The sequence below is a fragment of the Miniopterus natalensis genome, chromosome 6 (assembly GCF_054644295.1).
Source record: "Miniopterus natalensis isolate mMinNat1 chromosome 6, mMinNat1.hap1, whole genome shotgun sequence".
NCBI classification, from domain to species: domain Eukaryota; kingdom Metazoa; phylum Chordata; class Mammalia; order Chiroptera; family Miniopteridae; genus Miniopterus; species Miniopterus natalensis.
In genome coordinates this window covers 90,320,833-90,346,147 of record NC_142086.1, presented here as the reverse complement: position 1 = coordinate 90,346,147, position 25,315 = coordinate 90,320,833, and the positions used below count along the sequence as shown (strand labels likewise).

General features: G+C 58.1%; 1 protein-coding gene across 1 annotated transcript in view; it reads right to left on the bottom strand.

Moving 5' to 3' along the window:
• The window catches only part of URB1 (URB1 ribosome biogenesis factor), a 47,173-nt gene extending 22,440 nt beyond the window's left edge, over positions 1–24,733 (bottom strand). Inside the window, exons 1-21 of the mRNA XM_087818485.1 lie at positions 24,592–24,733; positions 22,027–22,166; positions 20,910–21,061; positions 19,702–19,834; positions 15,001–15,097; positions 14,546–14,631; positions 13,870–13,995; positions 12,563–12,687; positions 10,755–10,950; positions 9,457–9,594; positions 8,583–8,756; positions 7,887–8,016; positions 7,182–7,298; positions 5,998–6,110; positions 5,304–5,423; positions 4,055–4,171; positions 3,481–3,619; positions 2,633–2,803; positions 1,593–1,777; positions 1,052–1,270; positions 229–408 (exon numbers count right to left, since the gene is read on the bottom strand). Coding sequence (XP_087674611.1) covers positions 229–408; positions 1,052–1,270; positions 1,593–1,777; positions 2,633–2,803; positions 3,481–3,619; positions 4,055–4,171; positions 5,304–5,423; positions 5,998–6,110; positions 7,182–7,298; positions 7,887–8,016; positions 8,583–8,756; positions 9,457–9,594; positions 10,755–10,950; positions 12,563–12,687; positions 13,870–13,995; positions 14,546–14,631; positions 15,001–15,097; positions 19,702–19,834; positions 20,910–21,061; positions 22,027–22,166; positions 24,592–24,733 — 3,000 coding nt within the window. The remainder of the gene's footprint in view (positions 1–228; positions 409–1,051; positions 1,271–1,592; positions 1,778–2,632; positions 2,804–3,480; positions 3,620–4,054; positions 4,172–5,303; positions 5,424–5,997; positions 6,111–7,181; positions 7,299–7,886; positions 8,017–8,582; positions 8,757–9,456; positions 9,595–10,754; positions 10,951–12,562; positions 12,688–13,869; positions 13,996–14,545; positions 14,632–15,000; positions 15,098–19,701; positions 19,835–20,909; positions 21,062–22,026; positions 22,167–24,591) is intronic.
• Between the last annotated feature and the right edge of the window lie 582 nt (positions 24,734–25,315).

The following is a 25,315-nucleotide window of genomic DNA, read 5'->3' as shown; positions in this document are numbered from 1 at the left end:
GGGACTGCTTGCAGGCAGGGTGACTGCGAGCACAGAGGTGACTGGGAAGACGACGCCCGAGGTCACCATGCTTGCCTCTGGGGGAGGGTCGGGGTGGCTTTACGTCTCCTACATTCCCTGCACATCCCTGTTTCCCTGCAGGGGACACACATTTGCTTTAATCGGGAGTGAGGGGCCGCAGGTAACGGACTTCCCAGGAAAGGCCAACGGGCAGGAGACACACGGTACCTTGTCGTTGGCCAGCTCCAGCAAGGCCACGGACTCCATGTCCAGGAAGAGGTCGGACTCAGCCTGCACGGCTGCGTATTTCTGTCGGTTCTGGGTGTCCAGCTGCTTGCAGTGCAGGACCAGGTGCCGCAGGAGGTCCAGGAACAGCTGCAGGAGGGGTGGCCCTGTGCCTCTGCCAAGCTGTGGGATGAGCCACACAACCCTCAGACCGGGGAGGGGCTGCAGGTCACCAGTCAGTGCCAGGCCCCTCTATGACCAGAAGGTGCGATGTCACCACTAACAAGGGCCAAGGACAGAGTGGCAACTGCTCAAAAAACGCTGAAAACCAAAAATTCGTTTCCCAGTAAGACTCGGCCCCTACATCCTGGTGAAACGCACAGGTTTATTTTACCAAACGAGAAGGCCCACCGGAAACCTAAGCTAGAGCTCTGTGACCCACATCAGGGAAAGAAAGCTCACTGACAAACTACTGGATGGGAACTTCTAACAGAGGGAACCCTGGCAGTGCCTCGGGCCCACCCCAGGTAGGAAGGGCCTGTCCTGCCCAGCAGCTGCCCAGGGACAAGGCTCAGCGGCATGTGGCTCCTGTCTGCAGCTGACGAGGGGCTCGCTGGGTTTGCAAGTGAGGCCTGGGGAAAAAGCGCACAACCCGTGTTTGTGTCACTACACGTCTGCCCCGGGGAAGAGGCAGCTGGGACGGGCACTGAACCAGCTCCCCAGGCCTCGAGGGGCGGCCCGACCCGCAGCCCTGCGTGGACGGGGCGGCGTGTGGCCCCAGGGCTCCCCGGCGCGGTCAGTGGGGGGCCCGCCGGAGGCAGCTCACCTGGCCGAAGCGCTCCACGGTGCTCCGCAGGCACAGCAGCACGTGCGTCACCGCGCGCAGGACGCGGTGCAGGGGGAGGCGGGGGACGGCGGCCCGCAGCTCTGCCTGCACCCCCGCGTCCAGCAGCGCACCCTCGCGCCGGAAGGCCGCCTGCAGCAGGGCCCCAAAGGAGCAGGCGGAGGGGGCCTGGGGCGCAGGGCTGCCCGGCGTCCGAGGTGGCTTGGGGGAGAGGAGAGACAAGTGAGCACAGAGCCAGGGGGTGCACAGCCCGGGGAACAGGTGCGGGCGACACCGGTGACAAGGGACGCCTCGGCAATCACGCCCTCCTGCTAGAGCACACGACCGCGCGGCACGTAAGCACGGCGAGTCCGTGCTTGGTCACGGGACTTCCCTGGGGCGCGCGGGTGCGGAGGCCCGCGTCGGAAGGTGCCCAGGACGGGGCGACGGCTCCCCAGCAGTCACTGTGCCTGCTCTCGACAGGAGGCACATCCGCAGGGCGCCGGCTGAGGGCAGTGAGGCGAGGCGGCAGCTGGGCACTCACCACGGCCCCCCGGGCGGGCTCTGGGATCCAGAGGCTGTAGTAGCTGCTGAAGCAGGACAGCTGCTGGCAGCAAGGCAGGACCACCTTGTCATAGGACTGAAGCAGGAGGCACAGGGCCAGTGGGTCCCTCTGGCTGTGCAACAGGTCTGTGAGCACGGCCACCAGGTACGCCAAGATGCCGTCCCCTGCGAGCAACCGAGATGCGTGCGCAGGGCTCACTGGACGGCCCGTGACCCATCAGCGCAACTCCCATGTTCAAACCAGGGAGATTCACACCAGCTCCACCAGGGGTCACCCAACTGCACTGGAAGGCAGATGCCACCACGGGTGCAAGGGCTGTTTCATTACAGCCGGACGCCAGGCTCCGAGGCCAGGCATACAGACCCAGGCAAGAGGTGAGGCAAGGCCGCCCATCCCCTTCCTCCTCCTCGGCACGCGAGCCTCCCTGGCACTTAGCCGGGACCACGTGACAGGAATACCCCCCACGCCCGGCAGAGGCCCTGTTGACCACACCCTCTCTTCTGCCAGCGTGACCTGGGAGGTCATACGTGGAGATGAAAGCAGCCTGGATCCACGCACCATCCCCTGGGGGACAGCTGTCCAGAGCCACCTGCCTGACCTGGACCATCACAAGGTCAAGAAAGAGACCTCTGCTCCTTAAACCACTGACCTGCTGGGACTTACTCATTCCTGAAGCAAAGCCTAAGCAATCCTGACTGATGACACATGGTGACCTGTGAGCACCCAGCAAATACAAAGAACTCACACCTTAGCATCAAGGGACCAAGAAACAAATACTGCCGAGATCGGTGTCACGGCAGGGGTCTGAGATGCAGCCAGGCAAACGTGTGACTTCAGATTCACCCTCCCAACAACCCCTCCCCCAGCAGCCCTGCCAGCCCCTAGATTCCTCCCCCGCACGCTGGGCTCTCCGCTGGGGAGCGCTCACTTTGGGGGGCTTTCACCAATGACTTCCAGAGCCCCTGGGATCCCACCTCCCACCCTGCACAGAGCCAGCTGGCCTGATGCCCCCACCACACCTGCTTCGCTTTCTGTCCCCAGGAGCAGCTTGTTCCTGGCTTCCAGGGCCGCGGGGACGATGGGGCTGAACGGGAATGTGGGCAGGACCATGTCCTCGCTCAGTGGGCACCCGATTTCCTCATCGAGGCCTTCGCTGCCCTCCACCAGCACGTCCACCATGTCCAGCACGTCTGAAGCAGAGGGGTTGAGCCCAGGCAAGAGCCACCAGAGGGAGGAAGGGCGAAAAGATGGAGACACGGGCGGAGACAGAATCAACACTCAGCTTCTCAGGGGAAAACGCTCAAATCTGAACAGACAAGGACATTCCCAGCTCAGGTGGTAACAGGCTGGAGTTTCCTCAGGGGCAACGAGCAGCCCGGAAACCTTCCCCTGGACACTCAGACAAACAAGCCAAGACCTGGGCAGCCAAAGAGTGGGAGCGCCGGAGCAAGGAGCGGGGCCAGAGCCCCTGGGTTCGAGTCCTGACTCTGCTGAGGATCGGCTGAGCGAGGCTGCCCAGGTCCCTTATCCTCTGTGCCCCTGTGGCCTCACTAATTCACAAAGTGAGGCTAATGACACTCCTCTAGGGTCGTTTATGAGGTTATCTACTTAAGGTTTGTGAAGAGCTCAGGTTAGCACCTGGCGTAAAGCAAACACTGCACAGGCACAAACAGCGCAGCCAACAAGCTCCACACACATCCCCGTTATGTAAACAAATGGGATTTTCGTCTCATGGTAGGCTGGCCCCTGATGCCCAGTCATGGGACGTTTGCACTCGGCGCAGCCTTGAATGCAGCTCCTGCTCTGTCTCTAACAGGCCGCCACAGCTGATCTCAAACCCAGGGACCACGGCAGGGAGGGCACTGACCGTCGATGTGGGAGATCGGGATGCTGATGTCGTCCGCGTCCCGCTTGGTGGCGGTGGCCTGCAGTGCGCTGGCCTCCTGGACAAAGTCAGATGCTTTGTCTGTGTACGAATAGGGACTGGCCACCAACGTCAGTAAGACCTGGGCATTAAGGAGCCAAGCGGAAAACAGTTACGTGGTCACAAATGAAATGGAAAAAAAAATGCCCCAAAACATCACTGGTAAAATAAGGGGAAGGACTAAAATGCTAAGAGGGCTTCATAAGAACAATTTTTCTGCAAAAGTTTTAAAAATTTTTTGTTGTAGAATTTAAAAAGAACTCCTTTTAGTACATATAGTCACTTGCGATAACATCACTTAGTATACCAGTATTCTGTGCAAAAATAATTCCTAAAAGGAAACTGAAGAGCACACAGTAGCCTATTCCTGCCTCACAGACTCCCAGTGTGGGCAGGAATCAGGACGTAGGCCAGGAAGAGGCCTGCGGGCGCTGGGGCATCGGAAACGCCTGGCTTGGCTCAAGATCCCTCAGCGGGATTCTCCGCAACATGCTCTTTACACGGGGACGGTGCTCACTCGTTCCAGAAACTGGAGGACGGCCTCCTGTCGGTCTTCCCCAGGGTCATGCAGGTGCTCCAGCCACAGCTCCAGCTCCTTCCACGTGTACTCGAACACGCCCGTGTCCCGCAGGATCTGTCCAAGCAGACGGTGGGCCAGTCAGCGGGACCTCGAATTGTGGGGCTGCCCGGGGAGACGGGGCCCTGACGGGATGCGGACACCCAGGGACACCCAGGGTCCAAGTTTCACCTACAGCCTCACTCTAAACGCTTTCTCTCAAACATCCCCACTGCCAAGGGGACAGAAGAGCATCCTGACCTCTGGGAGAGAGAACATGACCCCGTCTTGCTGCTGTTACTCCTTCCTTTTAACTCCTCACAGTAAACGGGGAAACGTCCACCTGCGACTCAGGCATCCGACTCTCCACCTGGATCCTCACAGGGTCCCAGGTACATGTGCTCAACTTGGCCCCTCACAGTTGCTCAGCTCCCAGCCTGACATTCTCTCGGATGGGACATGTCACATGCTCTCGGGGCGGCCCCTCGAGACTCAGACCTGGGGCGAGGAGCACCCACCATGTCTAAGAGAACCGGATCTGTCATGAGGTAGGGCCTGAACCTGGGGTGAGTCAACGACATCCCCAAAGGGCCTGACGACAGAGACCAGGGTCTAAGCAGCCCCACGGCATGGGCCCGGCAGTGAGTGCACCCCTGGGGAGCCTGACTGTCCCAGTTCCACACACGTGCAGTGATGCTGACACCTGGCTGGGGCCAAGCTCACACCTGCACGACCTGTAAGGAACCGTTCACGTCCCTTAAGCAGCCTAGGTGAGGTTAAAAGGCAGCAGGATCACCAGCTCTTCAAAGAAAGATAAAATCTCTGCACCCTGAAGGTGAGGGAGGAGGCACTGCCCATCACAGCCCCAAAAGCCAGAAACCTGCGTCTACTGCGCCCAGAGGCACAGCCTGCACCTTCTCACACGTCCTCTCCCCCTTTAGCCTACACCTGTTCCCCCCACTCACTGGGAAACCAGCTCAGAGAGGTTAGGTAACCTGCGCAGGGCGCCCAGGAGGTGAGAGCAGGACCCAAACCCAGGAGCCGATTCAAGCTCAGCTGCTTTCCCCACCACAGGCTGGCCTAGGGGACGAATTCAAGGTTAAGAACCACCCACTGACACCGGAGACACCCTTAATTCCGCAGCTGCTGACGAGGCACCTGCTGTGAGGCCCGCGCACAGCGTGAGAGCTGGGAGCTGGGAGTCGCTCACCTTCATGATGAGCAGCTTGGTGGACGACTTAAGCTGGGAGTGGGTGCTGGTCACAAACATCTTCATCAGCAGGTAAAACACGGACCGCTCCCCTCCGATGATCTCCGCCTCGGGGCCCTCCTGGGTGTGGGCAGAGCAGCGTCAACGTAAACTGCCCCCCCCCCCGCCTATCTTCCCCAGGGGTCCTGGCAGTGACCTCATGGTGGGGAACAAAGGTGGGGAGCTGGAGTTTTCCTCATGAGTCAACATCACATTCTCCACGAAGTCCCACAAGACATTACTAAAGTCACAGAAAAAATGCCAGCGATCTGCCGACTTTCCACCAGCTCAGCCTCCTGCTGGCTTGGTACCTATTCCTCTCTCTGTTTTAAGTTCTTTCAGGGTGCAAAGGAGAAGGCATATATTTTATTTTGTTTTCAAAAGGTTTTAAAATGACAAAAAAAAAAAAAAAGTCAAGATGAGAACTCCCAGCATCCGATAAAAACACATTTTCACTTAAGCACCTCACTTTGCGAAAGCCGAGTGGCGGGCCTCCCGGTTCACAAACCAGGATCTGCCTTGCTCTGGGCGCGTCTCCCTAAAATGAGGATCCTCACGGCACGCTCGGGCCCCCCGTCAGGGTCGCGACCCAGTTAGAAAGCCCAGCAAGCCCGCAGGTGCCCTAAGAACAAGAGCAGAGCCCTCTGTGTCCCACCTGCCCCTTCAGCCAGGAGAACTTGCAGGCGGGCAGCTCCAGGGCCACCTGCAGGATGTGGTGCTGCAGGATGGGAGGCACCTCCTCCCGAAGGCCCTGCTCCGAGATGACACCTGCGGCAGAGACGGAAACAGTCACGTCACGAGGAGGCGGGCGCCCAGCACTGCTGTCCTGGCCAAAGGACCAGACAGGGGGCTCTGTGTCCAGAGACTAGGGCAAACGCAGGGTCCCACAGCCGGTCCTGAGTCATCCTCACACAGGCCGTGCCCACTGCTCGGCGCAGTCACCCCTCACCTGACTCGTGTGCCCCTCCCGAGGCCTACCCTGCAGAATTCTGAGCTGCCACTAGGCCTGCTGACCTCCCCCTTCAGCTCGATGCCACATCACCCTGCTCCTCCAGCAGCGGCCTCCCACCAACGTCAGCCCTGGCATGGGCACAGGCCTTGCTCCCCAGATAGACCACAAGCGTTTTGTGCGCAGGTGGTGACCACGGAGTCTAGGTCCTTACCCTCTGGCCTGATTCCCAGGTTTCTCTTTGCTTGGGAAGAACACAGCCACTAAATACAAATGGCCACATTCTACAAAATTTTCTATTCTCACAGCAAAGAGAACCTCTCACCTCCAACAACTGGAAAGTTAACTGCAGCGTGGACCAGGACACCCTCACAGCTTATACAAATCCAGGAACCGTATTTCTGCCAGGCTCGCTCCACAGGCCCAGGGAGAGTCAATTTCATTAGGCAAACTTTCCATCAAGGAAACGTGACCAGACAGGCGAATTATTTACAAGAAGTGGTTTGGCGCGGCCTGGCCAGGTAAACGAGCCGCGGTGTATGGGTGCCTCTGCGTGGGCGGGGCGTGGACGGGGCGTGAACGGACGTCCTCCGCACCCTCAGAAAGAGGCTTTGGAGTGAACGTCACGTGATCACGCGCTGACCGTCTATGGCAGGCAGCGCAGGCTGGCTTCCCTGTCTCCTCTCGCTGCGGCTGTGTCCACCTAACGCTTACTTAAGGGGGATGGCTACTGGAACGATATTGGTCCGAATAAGAACCAGTGGGCTGGAGGAGCACACGTCGGCCCAGCTGCCCCCTGCCTTCCCTGGCTCCGGGCAGGGCCCTGCTCGGTCTACCCACGTCCTTCACCCGCTGGCACACAGCTGGGGGGGCTACGTCCTGAGACGCACCTTTCAGGAGCTTGCTGAAGTCGAAGCTGCACTGTGTGACCACGTGGGGGACCACCCTCTGGTACAGGCAGATGACCTGGAGCAGGACGGCCTTCAGAAGGATGGTTTCTGCATCGTCTGAACCAAACGAAACAGCTTCTATTAGGAAACACTGCTCTTTGTCTTCCATCAGCAACCGCTGGGCGGTCGGGCCTCGGTGACACATCACAGCCAACTGCACGCGGAGCCCAAGGCGTCAGCAGACACCCACAGACAGACAGAAGGACCCATGTGGTAAATGTCACGGCTGTTCACACAGCAGGGCTCACATCCCCATTCCAGTGCTGTGACCTAGGAGAGGTCAGTGCTGCCGTCCTGTGCCTCAGTGTCCTCAAACGGTGGGCACACAGCAGGCCGACCTCCTGGGGACGCCGTGAGGGTGAACAGGACACAGACCTGAGATTAACCACCGCCCGGCTAACGAGGACTGAGTCACCAGGGTCTGTGCAGCCACCTCCACCTGTATAGCACAGGGGAGGCCCCCGTCCCACCCCACTGACCGGGCGCCCACTGCTCAAGTCTTCAGGCAGAGCCTGGCACACCTGTGACGCATGGCAGAATCCGACGCACAACCCCCAACTCCTCCCTCTGAGCAAGGACACGGATCCCTCACGGCCTGTCCACGTGGCTCTGTCTGCAGGCAGCAGACGCCCCTCGAGCCCTCACCGCAAAGGGGAGCCTCGCAGGCCGCAGGAGTCCCATTGCCCCTCTTCTTTCCCTCCTCGGCATCCTGTTTGGTGTCTTGCTTTTTAAGTGACTGCCAGACCCACACGACGGTGTTCAAATCTGGTACGATCTGAAGGAAAAACAAAAGAAAGGAGGAGTCGTGTAGGAAAGGGAAACTAGTGAACTGAATCCGACAAGAAGCACAAAACAGGGAAGGGGGCAAGTGCGCCATGCGTGGAGACGGGAGGGCGGGACCAGGCCCCAGCCTTGGCCGGCTCCGTCCTGAGGAACAGTTCCCAGAACCGTGCAAACGGATTTGGTGGAACACCAGAGCCGGTGATTAAAACAAGCCCCTTAAGATTCATTCTGAGCAAGACACATCCTTACGACCGTCTAGGGGACCCGTCCAGGTTGACCTTGGCTCCTTCAGGGCAGCCGGCCAGTCTGCAGACGACGGGCCTTCCTGACTCACGAGAACCACCCTCAAGGGGAATGAGGGGCTTCCCAGCGGCCCCCCCAAGTGCGGCCCGTCCAGTGTGCGTGCAGCGTGGGGCGGGGCGGGCACAGCAGTTCCTGACGGGACTCAGGCCCCGTGCGTCCCGAGACGGCCTCTTCCGGCCAGTGCGCTGACTGGGACACCGTATGGAGAGCCCTGGAAGCTTCTCCGGGGAGGCCACGCCTGGCCTCGGCGCCTACCTTGCTCAGGGCCTCTCTGAAGAGCCGCACGAAGTCCTCCATCATCGGGGCGGTGTACACGCCGGGCTCCTGCCACACCTCCCCGCTCAGGCAGTAGTCGACGGTTTTTAACGCTCTCTTCAGGATGACGGAGAGAAGGGACAGGGCCGTGTGCTTCACTGACTTGCTGTCCAACTGGGAAGAAAAGTTAAACCCACCACTGTCTTTAGGCTGCACTGCGGGCACTCCGACCTCCAAGGCCGGGCTTGGCCGGCGCCAGCCCCTTCTGGGGCCACCCCAGGGAAAGCCACGAGACGGTGGCTGTGAGAGGAGGTGCCCGGGGATCTGCCCGCTCTGACCTCCTGCAAATCCGACCTCAGCAGTTGCCGGGAGACAGTTATTAAAAAAGAGCCTGAGTTACTTTTTATTTGTTTCACTGTCTGCTTTTCTAAGTCTCCTCTGGTAACAACTCAGCTTGTTGGGATCATCTAGGTCAACAAAAGCTAAGGTGTCAGCAGCCCCCAGCTGTCCCGAGGAAGCCACCCCGGCAGGACTCCGCGGGAGCGATGGCAGGAAAGGGAAGCAGGTGCTCCAGCAGGAGGAACCGGCTCTGTGCCGGGTTAGTGAACAGCCCCGATCGCAGGCAGGGTCTTTGCTGTGCTCAGAGTAACCACAGAAGGCGTCCAAGTCCTCAGTCACTGCAGGGAGCGCCATGCGCCACCCCAGGCCCCAACAGCGTGGGGGGACCAGGGCCCTGCTCGTGCTGGGGCAGGGCACTCATCGCCCCCCCGGCAAGGATGTCCCTTCACAGGCGAGTGGACACAGAAAGCCTCCGAGGCTCCCTGACAAATTGCACTCCAATACATCCTGCATGGCCAGGGAGGCGAGCACTCACATTCAACGCCTGGGTGAACATGCTCTTATTGCACACCAGGGGCACAGTGGTCACCATCACTATCGCCAGGAGCCGGGGCAGGGGGATGAACTCTCTGGTCTGGAACGCCCGGGAAATGTCCGGCTGGGCCTCATAGATCTATGGAGAGGAGAGAGAGAGTGAGCTGGTGCTGGAGGTTGAGTTTTACACCTGAGGCTGATTGTCGGCACCCGACAGGGCTCCCGGGCCAATGACACAGTAAAAGTGCTAAATGTCCCAGGCTCGGGAGATCAGCCCCCAGACCCATGTGTTAGAGGTCAGGCCAGAAGGCCGGCCGTCACTGGGGTAGTGATCTGCAGAACTGAGCTCGGACTGTGGTCTGGGAGCCTCTTAAAACCTCTGGTGGCAGATAAGTTGCGGCCAGAATTAACGATATCACCCCTCAGGTGCCATGCTTGGTGGGCACCTGACAAATAATGTCACCTTTCAGTGCTTCATGACAATCCTACGGGGTGGGGATATTTTATGTTAAAATAAAAAACATTTACAGATGACAGACTCCCGTGAAGTTAAGGAATTTCCTTCAGGACACACGGAAAGTGCGCCAAGCAGCGAGGACTCACACCTAGGCCTACAAGGGCCGGGAGCCACACCAGAGCAGCGTCTGGCAGGGTGCTGGCCACAGGGCTTCCTTCTCAGAAAAGAGGAGCAGACACGTAGACACTCAAGGAAAATGCACACACAACAAGGACAGAGGCTTGTTTTACAGAAAAGCCTGCTGAGGTCGGGGCAGAAGAAAACCATCCCAGGCATTTCAGCAGCAGGCAGGCCGTCCTGAGGGAGGGAGGGAGGGGACCTGCGGACGGGCTTGCTGTAGGCCGTCACTGACAGATGAGGGCACGTTGACGGCTTCGATCGGAAGGATGTTAATACACATCCTCTCAACGCAGCAGGCCACCCCACAGCCAGATTCCAGTCGGTGTAAGTACCTGAAGCAGCAGCGTTTGAAAACTACCCTACAGTAAAGAAATCTCCCTAATTCCAGCCTAACTCTGCCGAACTCATGAAGCGCAGTCTGCAAACCCGGGAGAAAGATTAGATGGGCTCAACCACTCAGAAGGCTCATTTAACCTCCCAGTGCAGCCCCGTGAACAGCAGGCGCCCAGCCGAGAGGGCAGCAGTCACGGACCCACAGTACCCCGAAGGACGGGGAAAGTCCCCACGTCACAGGCCGCCACAGGTCACCCCCTCCCCTGCCCGCCCCCAGTCCTGCCCCGGCCCCGCCCATCCGTCAGACCCTGAGGTTCCCAGGTGTCCACCTTGTTCAGCAGCCTGATGTTGTTTGACCACGTGGACTTGGCTCGCGGGAGGAAGGAGAAGGTGACCTCCCTGAAGTACTTGTTCAGCAGGTCGGGGCACACCCTGAGGATGCTCACCACCAGCTCAGCCACCAGCTCGTCCTCAGTGGCTGTTTTCAAGCCCAACAGGAAGTGCAGCAGCGTCAGGTTCCCCCCTCTGCAGAGAAGGGGGGCGGGGGGAACGGTCACAGCGCAGAGCCAGGTGATGACACATCCCCCTCGTGGCATAAAACAGGGTATCCTCACGGCACAGGGGGTGCCCACTACCGGGCGTGAACTTCACTTCACTCTGTCCTTCCCCATCGCCCCCCCCAAGTCAGCAAGAGGGCCCCACTGCCGACCGCGGCCGGCGCTACAAGGCCTCGCTGTCACCAAGCACCTACTACACACCAGGCTCTGTTCTCATTCTCGCCCATGAGGTAACAGACAAGCAAACAAACCAACATGCAGGGAGTGGCCAGCCAGCCCCAGCCAGAAGCAGAGCCAGGCAAAAGGACACGGATGCTGGGCTTTCCCAGAGAGGCCACTGGGGAAGGCTCCCTGAGGGGACGTCGGCATGGACACCTCATGAATCAAGAAAGGGAGACTCTGAACTGTTAGGACATGAATTTCAACTTCCTCCAAGCTTTCCATCAGTGTCCCCACATGCAAAACTCCCTTCCTTTCCCCGAAGCATAAACATTCCTCTTTTGCTCACAGCTTCAAAAAAGGTAAAGCACAGCTCATTTGAACAGACCCACAAGCTGATTCAATATGCTCACTTAATGATCACCTAGTTTACGGAACTACTTAGGGGGAAATGCATGTGATCTAAGCACGGAATTATATCATATTAGACTATAAAAGTCTGCTTCAACACTGTAGCAGGAAATTACGCTTGTTCTAACTGAGAAATGCTGTGGCAACTTAATCCTAACAATCTCAGAACCAACCCACAGCCCATCACAAGCAGGGAGGAAAATCCCCACCGTGCCATCCCACCTCCTGACTGGTAAAAACCAAATCACACGATCTTCATTCCTATAATGAAATGAAATGCCAAGGGGGGAAACTAGGAGCCACCCACAATGACCGTACGTCCAACACTCTCACTGTCAACTAGAAACGAGCAAGTTGAAGAACAGTGTATCTAATCATAGGCCACTTTGGTTGTTACAAAATAACATGGATGTGCGTTACAGTTACAGAACTGCAAAGAGAAAGTCTAAAGGAGCACAGTCTAAACTGTTAGCTCTGGGCTGTATATGAAATATTATAATTGTGAAATATGAAACAAAGTGGACAAATAAAATTCTGAAACCCTAACTGTTCAGTAGCCAACTGTTGAGCTAATATGAGGCTGAATGTGGAACCAGACATCCTGGGGTCAAATCTGAGCCCTGCCTCGCACACGGGGGAGTGACCCGGCCTCTACACAAAACCGAGCAGCAATGACCCCCCCGGGACGGTGCTAAGGCCCATTGCAGGCAGCCTCTGTGGGAAGGCAAATCAAGACCTATCCTCAGGTCCGGCCTCCGAGGAAACACGCAGCGCCTCCCTGGTGACATGTCCTGGCTCCGTGTTCACATCGGCAGCTGCCCCGAGACCTTCTCCCCAAGAGCCCACGACTGGGAGCTGTCTGGGATCTAACGCTCGTCCCGGAAACAGGTCAGACAGCGTCTCTGTTTCCAGTTCTAACCCACGACTCCACCCTGCAACAGGCTCACTGCACAGCATGGAGGAGGTGGCTTCCGAGGACACCGCTGCGCTCATGGGAGCGCGACCCTCACCTGCCGGAGGTTCCCAGAGACGGGTCGTAAAAGTTAATCCCGTGCTTGAGCGAACAGCAGAGGTCCAGCAGGAAGCGATGGACGAGCTCCCGCACCATGGTTTTCCCCGCGTCCTCGGCAGGCGCCTGGGAGGGCTTCAGAGAAGTCAGAGAATTCCGAGGTGACAAACCTTAGTAACAGCTACAGAGTACACGTGACAGTGCCACATGCCAGATGACAACGCAGAAGACATTTCCAATTAAACACTTGGTACCGTTTAAAAAAAAATTAACAAAAAACCAGAAACACCAATTGAGAATAAAAAATTATTCCTAAGAGAGACATGTTTAAACTTGAATTTTTAAACAATTTAAGAATGGCTTGATTTTGCTTGCTCTTTTCAATAAAATTCCATGTTTGGGAGTGTTCTTATTAAGCTCCCGAGGTTCCCTGGTAATAGAGGGCAGAAAACATGTTCAAAAACAGAAGAGAGGGGCACGTCGGGGAGACAAAAGGAAATACAACAGTGGCTCGAAGGGGTAATTACTGTTAACAGGAAGTCTGAGCCGCCACGACTCTGGCCACATCCACGTTTGGAAACACCCCGAGGAATTTCAGAGAGAGGGAGGTAAGAGACACTGGCCGTGGGTGAAGGTGAGCGACGGTTCGAGTTAGGATGTCAGTGACTACGACCGAGCCAGCTGTCCATGTCAGCAGGAGAGGAAACGGGTGCCCCAGGTGCTGAGGGTCCTGAATTAAAAGCAAGGAGCCCGGAAACTCCAAAAGCCAGATTTGAAAAAACGGAAGAAAGAGAAAGAGGCGAATGGGAGGAGGCAGAGCCTGGAGCAGCCCTGTCCCTCCCCTGCAAGCACTCAGCTAAAGGGGACAGTTTTCTTATTAAAAAAAAAGTTTAGCCTCAGCCAGAGTGGCTCGGTTGGCCGAGTGCTGTCCTGTCCACTGACAGGTCGCCGGTTCGAGTCCCGGTCAGGGCACCGCCCCGGGGTGGGCTCACCCCCAGCAGGGGCGTGCGGGAGGCAGCCGGCCGGTGATTCTCTCTCATCATGGATGTTTCTCTCTCCCCCCTTCTCCTCTCTATAAAAAAACACAAAAAACCTTTAAAAAAAAGTCTAGTATCCTGATACCACAGAGTATCTTACTGTAAAGTAACATTTTTAAAACATACTGAATCTAAGGGGAAGACTATTATAACCACAAGCCAGAAGACACTGGCCAAACGGGGAGACGCTGTAAAGGCGGGTGCATGCGCCCGTCTGGGTCCGGCTGTGGGGCTCCCACAGGGACCACGAGGCCGCGGACGGCCACCGTACCTCAGCGTTCCCCGGGTCCACGTCCACGACCCCGTTCCAGCTGTACAGAGACGCTATGTGGGTCAGCAGCTGCCCCGTGAAGAATCGCACCTTCTGGGTCTTTGTGATATTTTTATTGTGAACCACCTGAAAACAGTGAAACAGAGCAATTGCAAGGAATTCCATTTTAAATATAGCGTTTATTTTTTGTCAAATTATAAAAATAATGTAGATTTAAGACAAAACATTTTGACCAAAAAAGGGAAACAATATGAAGAAAAAACAAAATTCACCAACATTCCCACCACCCGAGGCTACCTACTTAGCTGGCATTTGGTACGTTTCCCTCAAGGTGCATCTGGACTAAAGGCAGAGAGCCTCGGAGGAGGTCTCACAGTTCCCGTCAGGTGCTCGTGGCAGACAGAACACGCGACAGGACACAAACCACATGCCCTGGGTCGCAGGTGAAGCCGACTGGTCACACAGCCCACGGCGACCGCAACGCTCCCAGGGCAGGGGATGCCGCGGCTGCAGGCCGCTCGCCCCCAACGCCACCCTCCTGGGAAACAGCTCTCATTCCGACCCGCGTGACGACCGGCGCAGCGAGCGGTCGGCCTCAGCCAGCGCGGCACAGCCGGCCCACGTCCTGCGCGACGCCTGGGAGGACGGAGGGAGGACGCCAGGAGCAGGCACGTACCTTTGTTTTCAGCGTGGATAACAAAATATTGACGGTAGAAATCCTATCCTCCTTGACTCCCGAGGCAAAAATGCACGGAATAAACTCTGCAAGTAGAAGTTCAGAGCATTACACGCAGCATAAGCTGCTTCCTAAACCCAACAGCACAGGAGCCCCGCCTGCTGGTTTAAAGTTCTGTCTGTTTAATGATACGATGGCGCCACTTTTGTGCGCAGGGAAATAACTATTAATGAAGCCCGGCTGCTCTTTAGCTGTTTTTCTTTTCATTTCTCACGGTCACTTCGGTGAAATTACCTTAACACTGAGTGTTTCAGAGAGAATATGTTATGATCATAGTTTTCCAAACTTTCTCTGCCCGGGCTTGCTCGGAGATGTATTTAAAGCGACGGTGGCCATTCACTGAAGGGGACCTTCGGAGCAGACGCGGACGGTGCCGCTCCGCAGGGCACACCCACCTTTCAGCTCCAGCACTTGCGCCACGGTGCTGTCGTCGCCGGCGATCAGAAAGGAGAGCGCAAACTGGATGTAGGCCAGCCGGACGTCGTGCACGCCCTGGGGATAGGGAGACTGGTCATCCACGCACCCACACGTGCCGAGGAAGCAGTGCCACACGTGCCCCTCCTGTCCTAACGTCAGAGGCCTCCTGAGCTTATCCAAAACCCATGGCATCGCTCTGGTTTTTAAAAAAAATATATGTCTTTATTGATTTCAGAGAGACAAAGGGAGAGGGAGAGAGAGAGAAACATCAATGATGAGAGTCACTGACCGGCTGCCTCCTGCACACCCGACTGGGGATCGAGCCCACACCCGGGCATGTGCCCTGACCGGGAATCGAACCCCGATCTCCTGGTTCCTAGGTCAACACTCAGCCAACCCCTGAGCCACGCCAGCGGGCCCCGTGGCATCTCTTTATGCAAAGGTTTCCCCTTTGCTCTTCCCCTCAGTCCTCTACACGCCCTTCTTTCGAGCGCTTTCTGAATCCAAAAGCATGGACAATACCGTGTCCCCGCTTCCCAGACTGTGACAGAGGCGCTTTTAGTTTCTTAGCTGCCTAGACACCGGCCACTCCCCCTGGCCAATGACATCATGTCCCTACGTGTTTGAAAACCCAGAGATAATGGGAGGGCGGGTGCCGCTTTTGCTGGGACACCAACGAGGTGACGTCTGGTTTGTATCAGATTATAAACTGACACCAGACACCAACGCACAGAGGTGGCCCTGTCCCAGCCCAGCACGGGCCCCCAGGACTGTGCTCTGACCCGGCCCAGGCGTCAGCCATGACCGGGGACAGTGAACACCCCCGGCCGGGGCCATCTGATGGGTGGTCCCTCCCGGGAACTTCAGGACAGACCCTGACTCGCCATCCTGTTTACATCCAAAGACCACACGCGTGGTCACACAGGTCCCAGAACGAGCACAAACGCTCAGACCCTCCACCCGAGATGGAAAACTTTCCTACTCCACTTATCCCAGGTGCCTTAATTAGCCACCAAGAAACCAGCGAGCACCATGGAGAATCACCGCCCTCGGTGCCTGCCACCATCACGGAGTCTCCGCCTTCCAGACGGCTCCGGCCTCTCAGTGACAGTGACGTCCAGTGACGTTTCCTGAGCACTCACCGCGCCAGACACCATGACAAATGCTGCCCAGCTGCCATCGTGCTGACTCCTCACAGCCGCCTGGGGCAGAGACGCCCACCGCACCCATTTCACAGAGGGGGGAGCTGAGGCTGCGAAGAGCTCGCTCAAGGTCACACAGCTGCTCAGTGAGTGAGCCCTGGAACGGGCTGGGAATGACCGTACGACGCGGGCTTCACGGGCGGCTTCCCGTTTGACTGGAGTCTTTCCTCCCGGGCTCCCGGAGCGTTTCCCCGTCTCAGTTCTCAAGGCGCCCCTGAGGCCTCTATGTGGGCGTTTGATCGATCCTGCCTCGTCTTGTTGGGGACACACCTCTCCTGGAGGGACATCTGAGCTGGGCCTGGGTGTCTGCATGGCGGGTGTGCCCATCACGTGTCTGTGGGGCCGTCTCTCCGCCTCGGCGAGACCTGATCAGACCACAGCTGGTTCCTCCCGAACAGGAAGAGCCCCAAACCCTCACCCCTGCTGGGGACCAACGTGGGGCCTCTGCACAACAGGGAGTTTGGGGACGGTGACAGCGAAAGGCTTGAAGGCGAGCTGCGTTTGCTTAGTGTCAGCAATGCCCCGGTGCCGTCACGGTTTATCCAACACCGAGTACACCCAGGATGCCGTGACCTCAGCCTGGGAGAGGAACCAGGGTGCCTGAGACAGTCCCCGTCTGCCCTCAGGAGGCTCACAGCAAGTGCCCCCAGCTCTCCAGATGCCTCACCCATCAGAGAAACACGGACCCGACCAAGTGTGGGTGCCTGTGCCGAGCGCTGGAACGATGCTCACACTGCCTGGTCAGCTTCGTCAGGTTCTGTCCTTTCCCAGGTAGTTGGAAAGGTTCCACCGTTTTGGGGTTTTTGTCCTCTGAACTACTGGGAGTCAGGGCCCTGGACGCTGGCCCCCGTTCCCTGCGATTCTAGATCCTTCCAGCCTGCTTGGACACAGGGGAGTTGGCACAGATGCTCGGGGGTCCCTCCAGCAGGGAATTGAGCTGGAATGTAGTTCTCCCCTCCCCTCCCGCACCCATCCCGACTCCAGGTCCCCAACACTGGAGGCACAAACCCTCCAGACAGGGAACCACAGCCGAGGCCCTGCCTCCAACTCAGCCTGACCAGACGTCCCTCACAGCCCCGGCCTCCGCCCTCTGGCCAGCAAACTCCATCAAAGGCAAGGGGGCCCACGCACACTGCTCATTCCTACCCTGTGACTTCACAGGGCTATTACCCCAGGAAGAGTGCGTCCCGAACACCACGGTTTGTTCCAAAACACTGTCTAAAATAGGCCAAAACTTATTTGGTAAACTGCTCCCCCGCACAGGGTTTTTCAGTGCTTTCCTTGGCTGGATGAGAAACATCCACAATCCCCTCTCTTCACGAAGCTTCAATAATTCCCTCCACAAGGGGGGGAGCAGAAAACTAAAAAGATGCAAAAAGATTTAAGAAACTCAGACACCAAATATGTGTGGCCCTGGTCTGGACCCCGATCTGAACCGCGAAGGGTAAAGTCATGTCTGAGACGGTTGGAAAAAAACAGACCACCTGGGCCTCAGGTGACACTGAGAAATTATTGATGGGTTGGGTGCGACGTGGTTTTATTTTTTAAAGGTCGTTTTCTGGAGGACACACACTGAAATATTCATGGTGACATATGATGCACAAGTGGGATTTGCTGGAACAGGCTGCCCCCAAACAAGCCAGAAGGTGGGAGGGGACAGAGTCCGAAGCTGTGACAGGCTCGGGAGGGGGGTCACTGGGCTATTTCTGAACATCCCTGACACTCCCTACATGAAAAAAAAATTTTTTTTAATGCCTAGAAACCGTTTCCTGCAACATACAAAGTATTTAAGATACTTGGTACAGAACACACAACAGAATAAAAACCCCGCGGGCTTGCCCTCAAGTCCCAGTGGGTGGCCCGGGCTGTGGTTAGAGGTCAAGGGTGACAGGTGGGAGGGGAGGGGCCCCGATGGATCATTACTGCCTGACCCACGGCCAGGCTGAACCAGGAACGGACACACTTGCCCAGGTGAGCAAAGAGCACATGGATCTTCCTGCCAGAAATGCCTCTAAACATCAGGAGCCTAATTCACGGGGCGGAATCTGTTGACATTAACGAAGCACAGTACCCACGAGACGCCTTCCCTCAGAAAACAACTTATTTGCAATTCCAGGAAAGCCCTCACAGCTGGGCCACCTCACAGAGCCATCAAGTCACCAGGTGTCCTATGATGAGCCGTCGGTCTACATTACCTGGCGCTGTGGAACCTCACTTCCCAGCAAGTTAGAGAACACCTGGACGCAGAAGACAGTCCCTCCAATGCGGTTCCCCCCTGGGCAGACAGGTGGGTGCCGGTCTGCTCCCCACGCTCAGGACGGGGGCAGAGCCGACTCCTGGCTGTTCCCTCCCTGGCCCAGGACGGGGGCAGAGCCGACTCCTGGCTGTTCCCTGGCTCAGGTCAGGGGCAGAGCTAACTCCTGGCTGTTCCCTGGCCCAGGACGGGGGCAGAGCCGACTCCTGCCTGTTCCCTGGCTCAGGTCGGGGGGCAGAGCCGACTCCTGGCTGTTCCCTGGCTCAGGTCGGGGGCAGAGCCGACTCCTGGCTGTTCCCTCCCTGGCCCAGGACGGGGGGCAGAGCCGACTCCTGCCTGTTCCCTGGCTCAGGTCGGGGGGCAGAGCCGACTCCTGGCTGTTCCCTCCCTGGCTCAGGACGGGGGCAGAGCCGACTCCTGGCTGTTCCCTGGCCCAGGACAGGGGCAGAGCCGACTCCTGCCTGTTCCCTGGCTCAGGTCGGGGGGCAGAGCCGACTCCTGGCTGTTCCCTGGCCCAGGACGGGGGGCAGAGCCGACTCCTGGCTGTTCACGGCCCTGTAGCGGCAGAAGGGAGTGGACCTGTCCCTCGGAAGGCAGGACACGCTTTGACAGCCTGCGGCTGGCACACACCAGGAGGACATCCTCTCAACTCTGAGCCCCCAGACCTGTGCTTTCTCCTCGGGAACCTCCCAAGCCTACATGAAACACCTAGAGCCTCCTGGGGGCATTTTTCTAACAGCCCCCAACACCCATCTTCACACTTCCATCTCTCTGGAAGAATCCTGCCCCTTCGCATTACAAGAAATATTTGGGAGGCAAGAAAGTCATTAAAAAGCCATAAACGTCCTCTCTGATGTCACTGGCTTTGACTGCCAAGGGTTTTCTCCAGAGTGGACGGAACATGAGCAAGAGCACTGGGACCCTGCCCCCCAGGGTGCACACCTCAGGGCATGGAAATTATTTCACCTGCTCACAAGCTACGTCACCGCACAGGCAGGAAGGCACCGACGCTGAGCCCCCAAGAAGCTGGCCTCAGGGGTCCCTGTCACTCGGGCTCCGCCAGGTGACTGGGCCCCCCACTGATCCAGGCCTGCCCTCCGCCCAGGCCCCAGGGCGCACAACTCTCCACACGGAGGCCTCTGCCTCCAGGTTCTCGAGGACAAAGGGCTCATCCTCCGCGGGGAAAGGAAACACGGGGGAGGCGGGAGATGCCGGGGGCTCACCTTTGAATCCCTCTTGGTTGCCAGGCTGTACAAGGTCTTTTTATTCAAATCGAAGTGGCTGCAGACGTCCCTGGCGGCCTCGGGGCCCTGAGTCACCATGGCGGCCATCAGGGTGAGGCAGGCTCGAGCCACCCTGCACAGGGACAACCAACGGGAATCAGGACGGCAGAAGGGCAGGCGCAGAGCCGCCTGCTCACCGGCCGTGGCCCGCTGGCCCCAAACCAAGAGGGGAGGAAGCAGATATGAGGACATGCTTGTAAAAAAACTAAATAAATAGTAACAAAAACTACAAATAAAGTAAAAAACCTGAGTCTGAGGAGGACCCAAGGACACAAGACGGTCGCCTCTCTGTCCAGTTAGTCGTCTTGTGTGTGGCGAGCCCAGCCCACCCTGCCTGAGGGCAGAGGGCCTCCCCGCAGGGCCACCGCCTCTCCGCAGGCACCCACACCCGCGGTCTGCTGAGCACCCAGGCCTGTTTCGGGCGCTGGGGAGACGGCATCGTGTAAGACCGTCCGTGCCCCACCTGCACGCGCCCTGCATTCGAGCAGAGGGAGAGCGCGGCCAGCAGGCCGACGGGAACGCGACGCTGAGTGCACAGCTGCACTAGCACCCGCACGAGCGGGGCTTCCCTACAGGCCAAGGGGCAGACAGTGGACACGGGACGGTCAAAACAGGACTCCCTGAGCCCTGGCCGGAGCTGCTCATGGTCAGAGCGTCAGCCCAGGCACGGAAGGGTCTCGGGTTTGATTCCCAGTCAAGGGCATGAACCTGGGTTGCAGGCTCCACTCCCGTCCCGGTCGGGGTGTGTGGGGGAGGCAACCAATCGATGTCTCTCTCACATCAATGTCTCTCTCTCCCCCCCACAACACCCTCCCCCCATTCTAACAATCAGGATTAATCACAAAAAACAAAAAAGGCCTCCAAGAGAGGACACTTCTGCAAAGCCCTGAAGGCAGAGAGGGAAAGAGCCACGATGATCTCCGGGCAGGGCGAGCCACGTCCAGGAGGACCGGTGTCCCCAGCACAGCAGGGAGAGCGGCAGGGCGGCTGTGGGGGCACCGCGGGGAGGGTCCGGGAGAGCAGGGGCCCTCAGCAGGAGGGGCCGAGCCCGGCTCACAGGCTGCGTGTCCTGGGAGGAGAGGTGAAAGGTGCGCCAGGGAGCCGGGCGGAGCGGCTGGGGCCCAGGCCCGCCAAGGAGGGGCGCTCACCTGTACCCCGAGGCGTACAGGGACTCGCAGAGGAGCTTCATGTGGTTATTCAGCAGCTTCTTCACGATGTTGGTTCCCACCATGTGAAAATGGGAAAGATCGCTTGCTGTCCGCAACAATATGGCCTCAAAAGCTTGAAATATTAACAGCAGCTGCAAAGAGAGGATTGAAACGCTAGGAATCTTCTTATTTCTTCCCCCTCTACAGACCTGCTCCTGTCTCGGCCACGGTCACTCGCAGGATGAGACCTCCCCAGACCCTGGGCCAAAGGCAGGAAGGCGGCAGCTGGGCTCTGGAGTCGGTGTTATCCCCACAGTCGAGCTGAAGAGAGAGTCGCCCGCTTACAACCACACTGAGTGAAAGGGAGAGAGAAACCTCCATTTACGCCCGGGCCTCACCGCTGTGGGGACGTTCGTGTCCCCAGCCTTCCCACCGTCATCCTGAGATTCAACAGGTTCCTAAACACCCCCGATTTTGAGCCTCTTTGGAACCAGGGAGGAAGTAACGCAGTGTGTCTGCATCTGAGACACACAATTTTTACCTCTTTCCCTTGTGTTAAAACAAACCCCACTGAAACCCAGTGCCGTGGGTTAAGAATCCACGATCGGGCCCCAGCCGGCGTGGCTCAGTGGACAGGGCTGGCCTGCGGACTGAAGGGCTGCAGGTTCGAGTCCCAGTCGAGCGCAGGTACCTCAGCTGCAGGTGCGACACCGCCCGGGTCGGGGGTGTGGGGGCGGCGACCAATCCAGGTGCCTCTCTCATGGGTGTTTCTCTCTCTCCCATCCTCCCTCCCCTCCAATTTCTCTAAAAAAAAAAAAATCAAAGGAAAAAATATCCTCAGGTGAGGGTTAAAAAAAAAAAAAAGAATCCAGGACCCTTCCTTCTGGAGTTACTCGCGGACACGGACTTAGCGCTTCCCACTAAAATACACGCTCCCGGTGCTCCCGGAGCTGCGGTGCAGAAACGAACGGTGTGCTCCTCGGGCGCAGGGCGGAGGCGGGGCCCTCGGCAGAGGCGGGGCTGCCCTGGAAAGCCGCACCGCCCTTCACGCTCCCCCTCAGGCTAACAGGGGGCAGCGGGGCTGCAGTGTCACCCCGGCCAGGCAGGAAGGACATACCTCCCCCTCGGGCCGCTTCTCCCCACTCAGGAGCTGGAACACCTCGGCACACTCCACGGAAACCTTGATGTAGCCTTCCACCACGTCGCACGCGTCCTCCCGCGGCAGCTTCTTGGCGGCAGAGACAAACGCTTCCAAGGCTGCAAGAGCCACGGTCACAGGTTAACAAGACAGACAGCAGCAACGCGGAGACGGGGCATCGAGGTCACGACCCTGCCTCTTCTCCGTCGCCGCTCAGGGCCTGGGAGCTGGTCCACACAGAGCAGAGCCCCTCTCCCTCCAGGGGTCCTCCCCGATGCCCACACTGACCCACTCCTGAGCACCCTGGGTCTTCACCAATCCAACCCCCTGGCGCTCTGCTCTTCTCCCCACCCCCACACAAAGGGGGTGCAATGAGAGAACGAATATAGAAAATGTGGGATACTTATATTTATCTATATATAGGTGTCCCAAAAGATGTATACACACTTTGAATAATTATTAATTTCAAGGGGTTAAATTTGAAAAGAAGCACTAATTGAGCGATCAGCTGTTAAGTGTGTATACATCCTGTGTATCTACACACACACACAGGAATACGACTCAGCCTAAAAAGGAAATCCTGCCGTCTGCAACATGTATAGACCGTGAGGGTATTAAGTTAAATAAGTCAGACAGAGAAAGACAAATAGTGTATGTTCTCACTTATATGTGGAATCTAAAAAGGCTGAACTCATAGAAGCAGAGAGTAGAAAGGAGGTGGCCGGGGGTAGGGGTGGGGGGGAAATGGGGAGATGCTGGTCACAGGGTGCAAAACTCCAGCTACAAGATGAGTAAGTTTTAGGATCTGATGCACAGCAATGGTGACCACAGTTAACAGTACTGTGTTATGTACCTGAAAGTCGTTAAGAGAGTAGATCGTAAATGCAAGAAGTCCCCAAGAATGTATGCACTCTAACAGCTGACAGCTCAATTTTGAAAATGAAATGTATTTTAATAAACACCGCCTTTGTAATCATTCAAAGCGTGCGTATACATTTTTTAGGGGGATACCCTATATTATCACCACACACAAAAAAGGTAATTATGTGAGGGGACGGGGGTGTTAACTAACCTTATGTGGTCATTTCATAGTATATACGTGTATCAAATCATTACACTGCTCACCTTAAACTTACATATATGTCAGTACTATCTCAATAAAGCTGGAAACAACACCTTCCCTGAGGCCCCTAACATCTACCACCTCCTTGTGAGGCGATCCTATCACAGGAAGTTATGAGAACACATCGAAAGGGAGAGGGAATCCAAGACAGAGACCAGACTCAAACACAAGACCAACACAGCCTCACAGGAGATACACACTTTCACCCCCGGCCACTTCTTCCAACGACTTAACCTGCATTCATCTGGTCAACCGGGGTTTCCATCCGAAACCTGTTCAAATGCAGCAACCTGAAGGTTAACAAGCTCTCCTAGCAAAACCATGATTACGTCCACGGCTGCCATCTTTTCAACAAACACGCTTTCTTCTGCCACAGGGCTCCTGTCCCTGCCCCATCCTGCACCTCTGCAGAAAAGCCACTTCCTCCGGGAGCCTTCTTGGATCCCCAAGGTTAGATACAGGCCCGCAGGATCCAGGGCTGTTCACCCGTGATTTTACTGATGGACACCTGCCTTTGGCACTTGACTGTGTGCAAGCTGACAAGGGCAGGGCCCTGGTCTGACTTCTACTCACCATTTTATCTCTCTCCTAGCAAATAACAGCTGCTAATAAATAACAAACAGGTGAATGAACGAGTGAAATGTATAATTCTGTGCTAAAGCAGGCATCATCTTCCCCGCACTGCCTAGCGGTTGCAGGTATCAGACATTGAAAACAGAATCTGTGGGAGACAAGCTGGTGACTGAGGCTACTCCGGCCTTGAGGGTACTTCTTTAACCGGGGAGCAACACTGTCGCCGTTTCATTCCGACACAGAGCAGCCTGTGCAACTATGTTTCCCCCCATAACCTAAGCTCTTCCTAGTGGACGACACAACACTGTCGCCGTTTCATTCTGACACAGAGCAGCACCTGTGCAACTGTGTTTCTCCCCATCACCTACGCTCTTCACACTCTTCAAAACGTGGTTACGAATCTGCTCCTGTCCATTGCCAGGTCAGTCTCAGGACACTGACCAGCCCCGTGGAGGCTTCAGGTGAGTGATGGAGGCTCACGCGGCCGACGACAGCGCCCACGGCCGCAGCACGGGCGAGCTGACCCGCAGCCGGGCCTCGAGCACTGCTTGCTGAGAACTCGGCCCCTTACTCACTCGCGGAACAACCGCAATGAGAAGGTGAGAGTCCGCGGAGGGGTGCTGCCGCGCGAGGGCGGCGTGCGGGCGCCAGGAGCGCCGCGCCCAGCAAGCCGGCTCCGCGTCCGGCCGCCCGGGGCAGGGAGGTGCGGGGCGCAGTCCCGGGCCCTGGGCGCGCTGCCCGCGGGGCTCGGTTCCCTCCCTTAAGCTGGTGACCGCTAAGCCGCAGGAAAGACGGGCCGCGTCCGGTGCTGGGGGACCCGTCCTACACCCCGGCCCTGCCGCACTCACCCGGCCCCGCGCCCTGCGGGTCCCGCAGCTGAGCCTTGAAGCGCACGCCCGTGAGCTCTTCGGGGCGGGCCCGCTTGGCCGCGCCCGCGGGGGACGCCGCGCCGTCCTGGCCGCCGTCGGCCTTCCTCTTGGGGACCCCCATGCCGAGGGCCGGGGTCGCGCCGGGGTCTACGCCTGCGGGCCTGGGGAGCAGACCCACTGCGGCCCACACGTGCTCCGGAAGGGGCGGGAGCGGCGGAAGAGGCGGGGCCTAGGGGGAAGAAAGGCAGGCGGAAGAGGCGGGCCTAAGTCGGGACCGGCGGAACGCGGGGTCTCAGGGCGGGGTGGGCGGGGCCTGTCTAAGGGGCGTGGCCGGTGGGCGGGGCCGGTCGAGGGGCGGGGCCTGTGGAAGGGAGCTGCGGGCGCGCAGAGGGTCGCGCAGCAGGCGGTCCCCGCCGTCGCGTCCCGGGCACCCGGCGTCGCTGCCGCCCCCGCTGGCTCGCTCGCGGCCGGGACGAGCGGACACTGCGCGACACCCCCGCCCGGCCGCGACGGGGAGGAGCCCACTGGACACCGCCGGGGCCTCTGCGGGCGCGGGGCGCGGGGCCGGGCGCGTCGGAGCGGCGCCCGCAGCCCAGACCGCCTGCGGCGGGAAGACGCGCCTGGCTCGCCCCCGGGAGGCCCCGCGGGTTGGCCGGCAGGGCGCCCGTGCCCTGACCCCTGGCGCATCTCACAACCAGAGCGG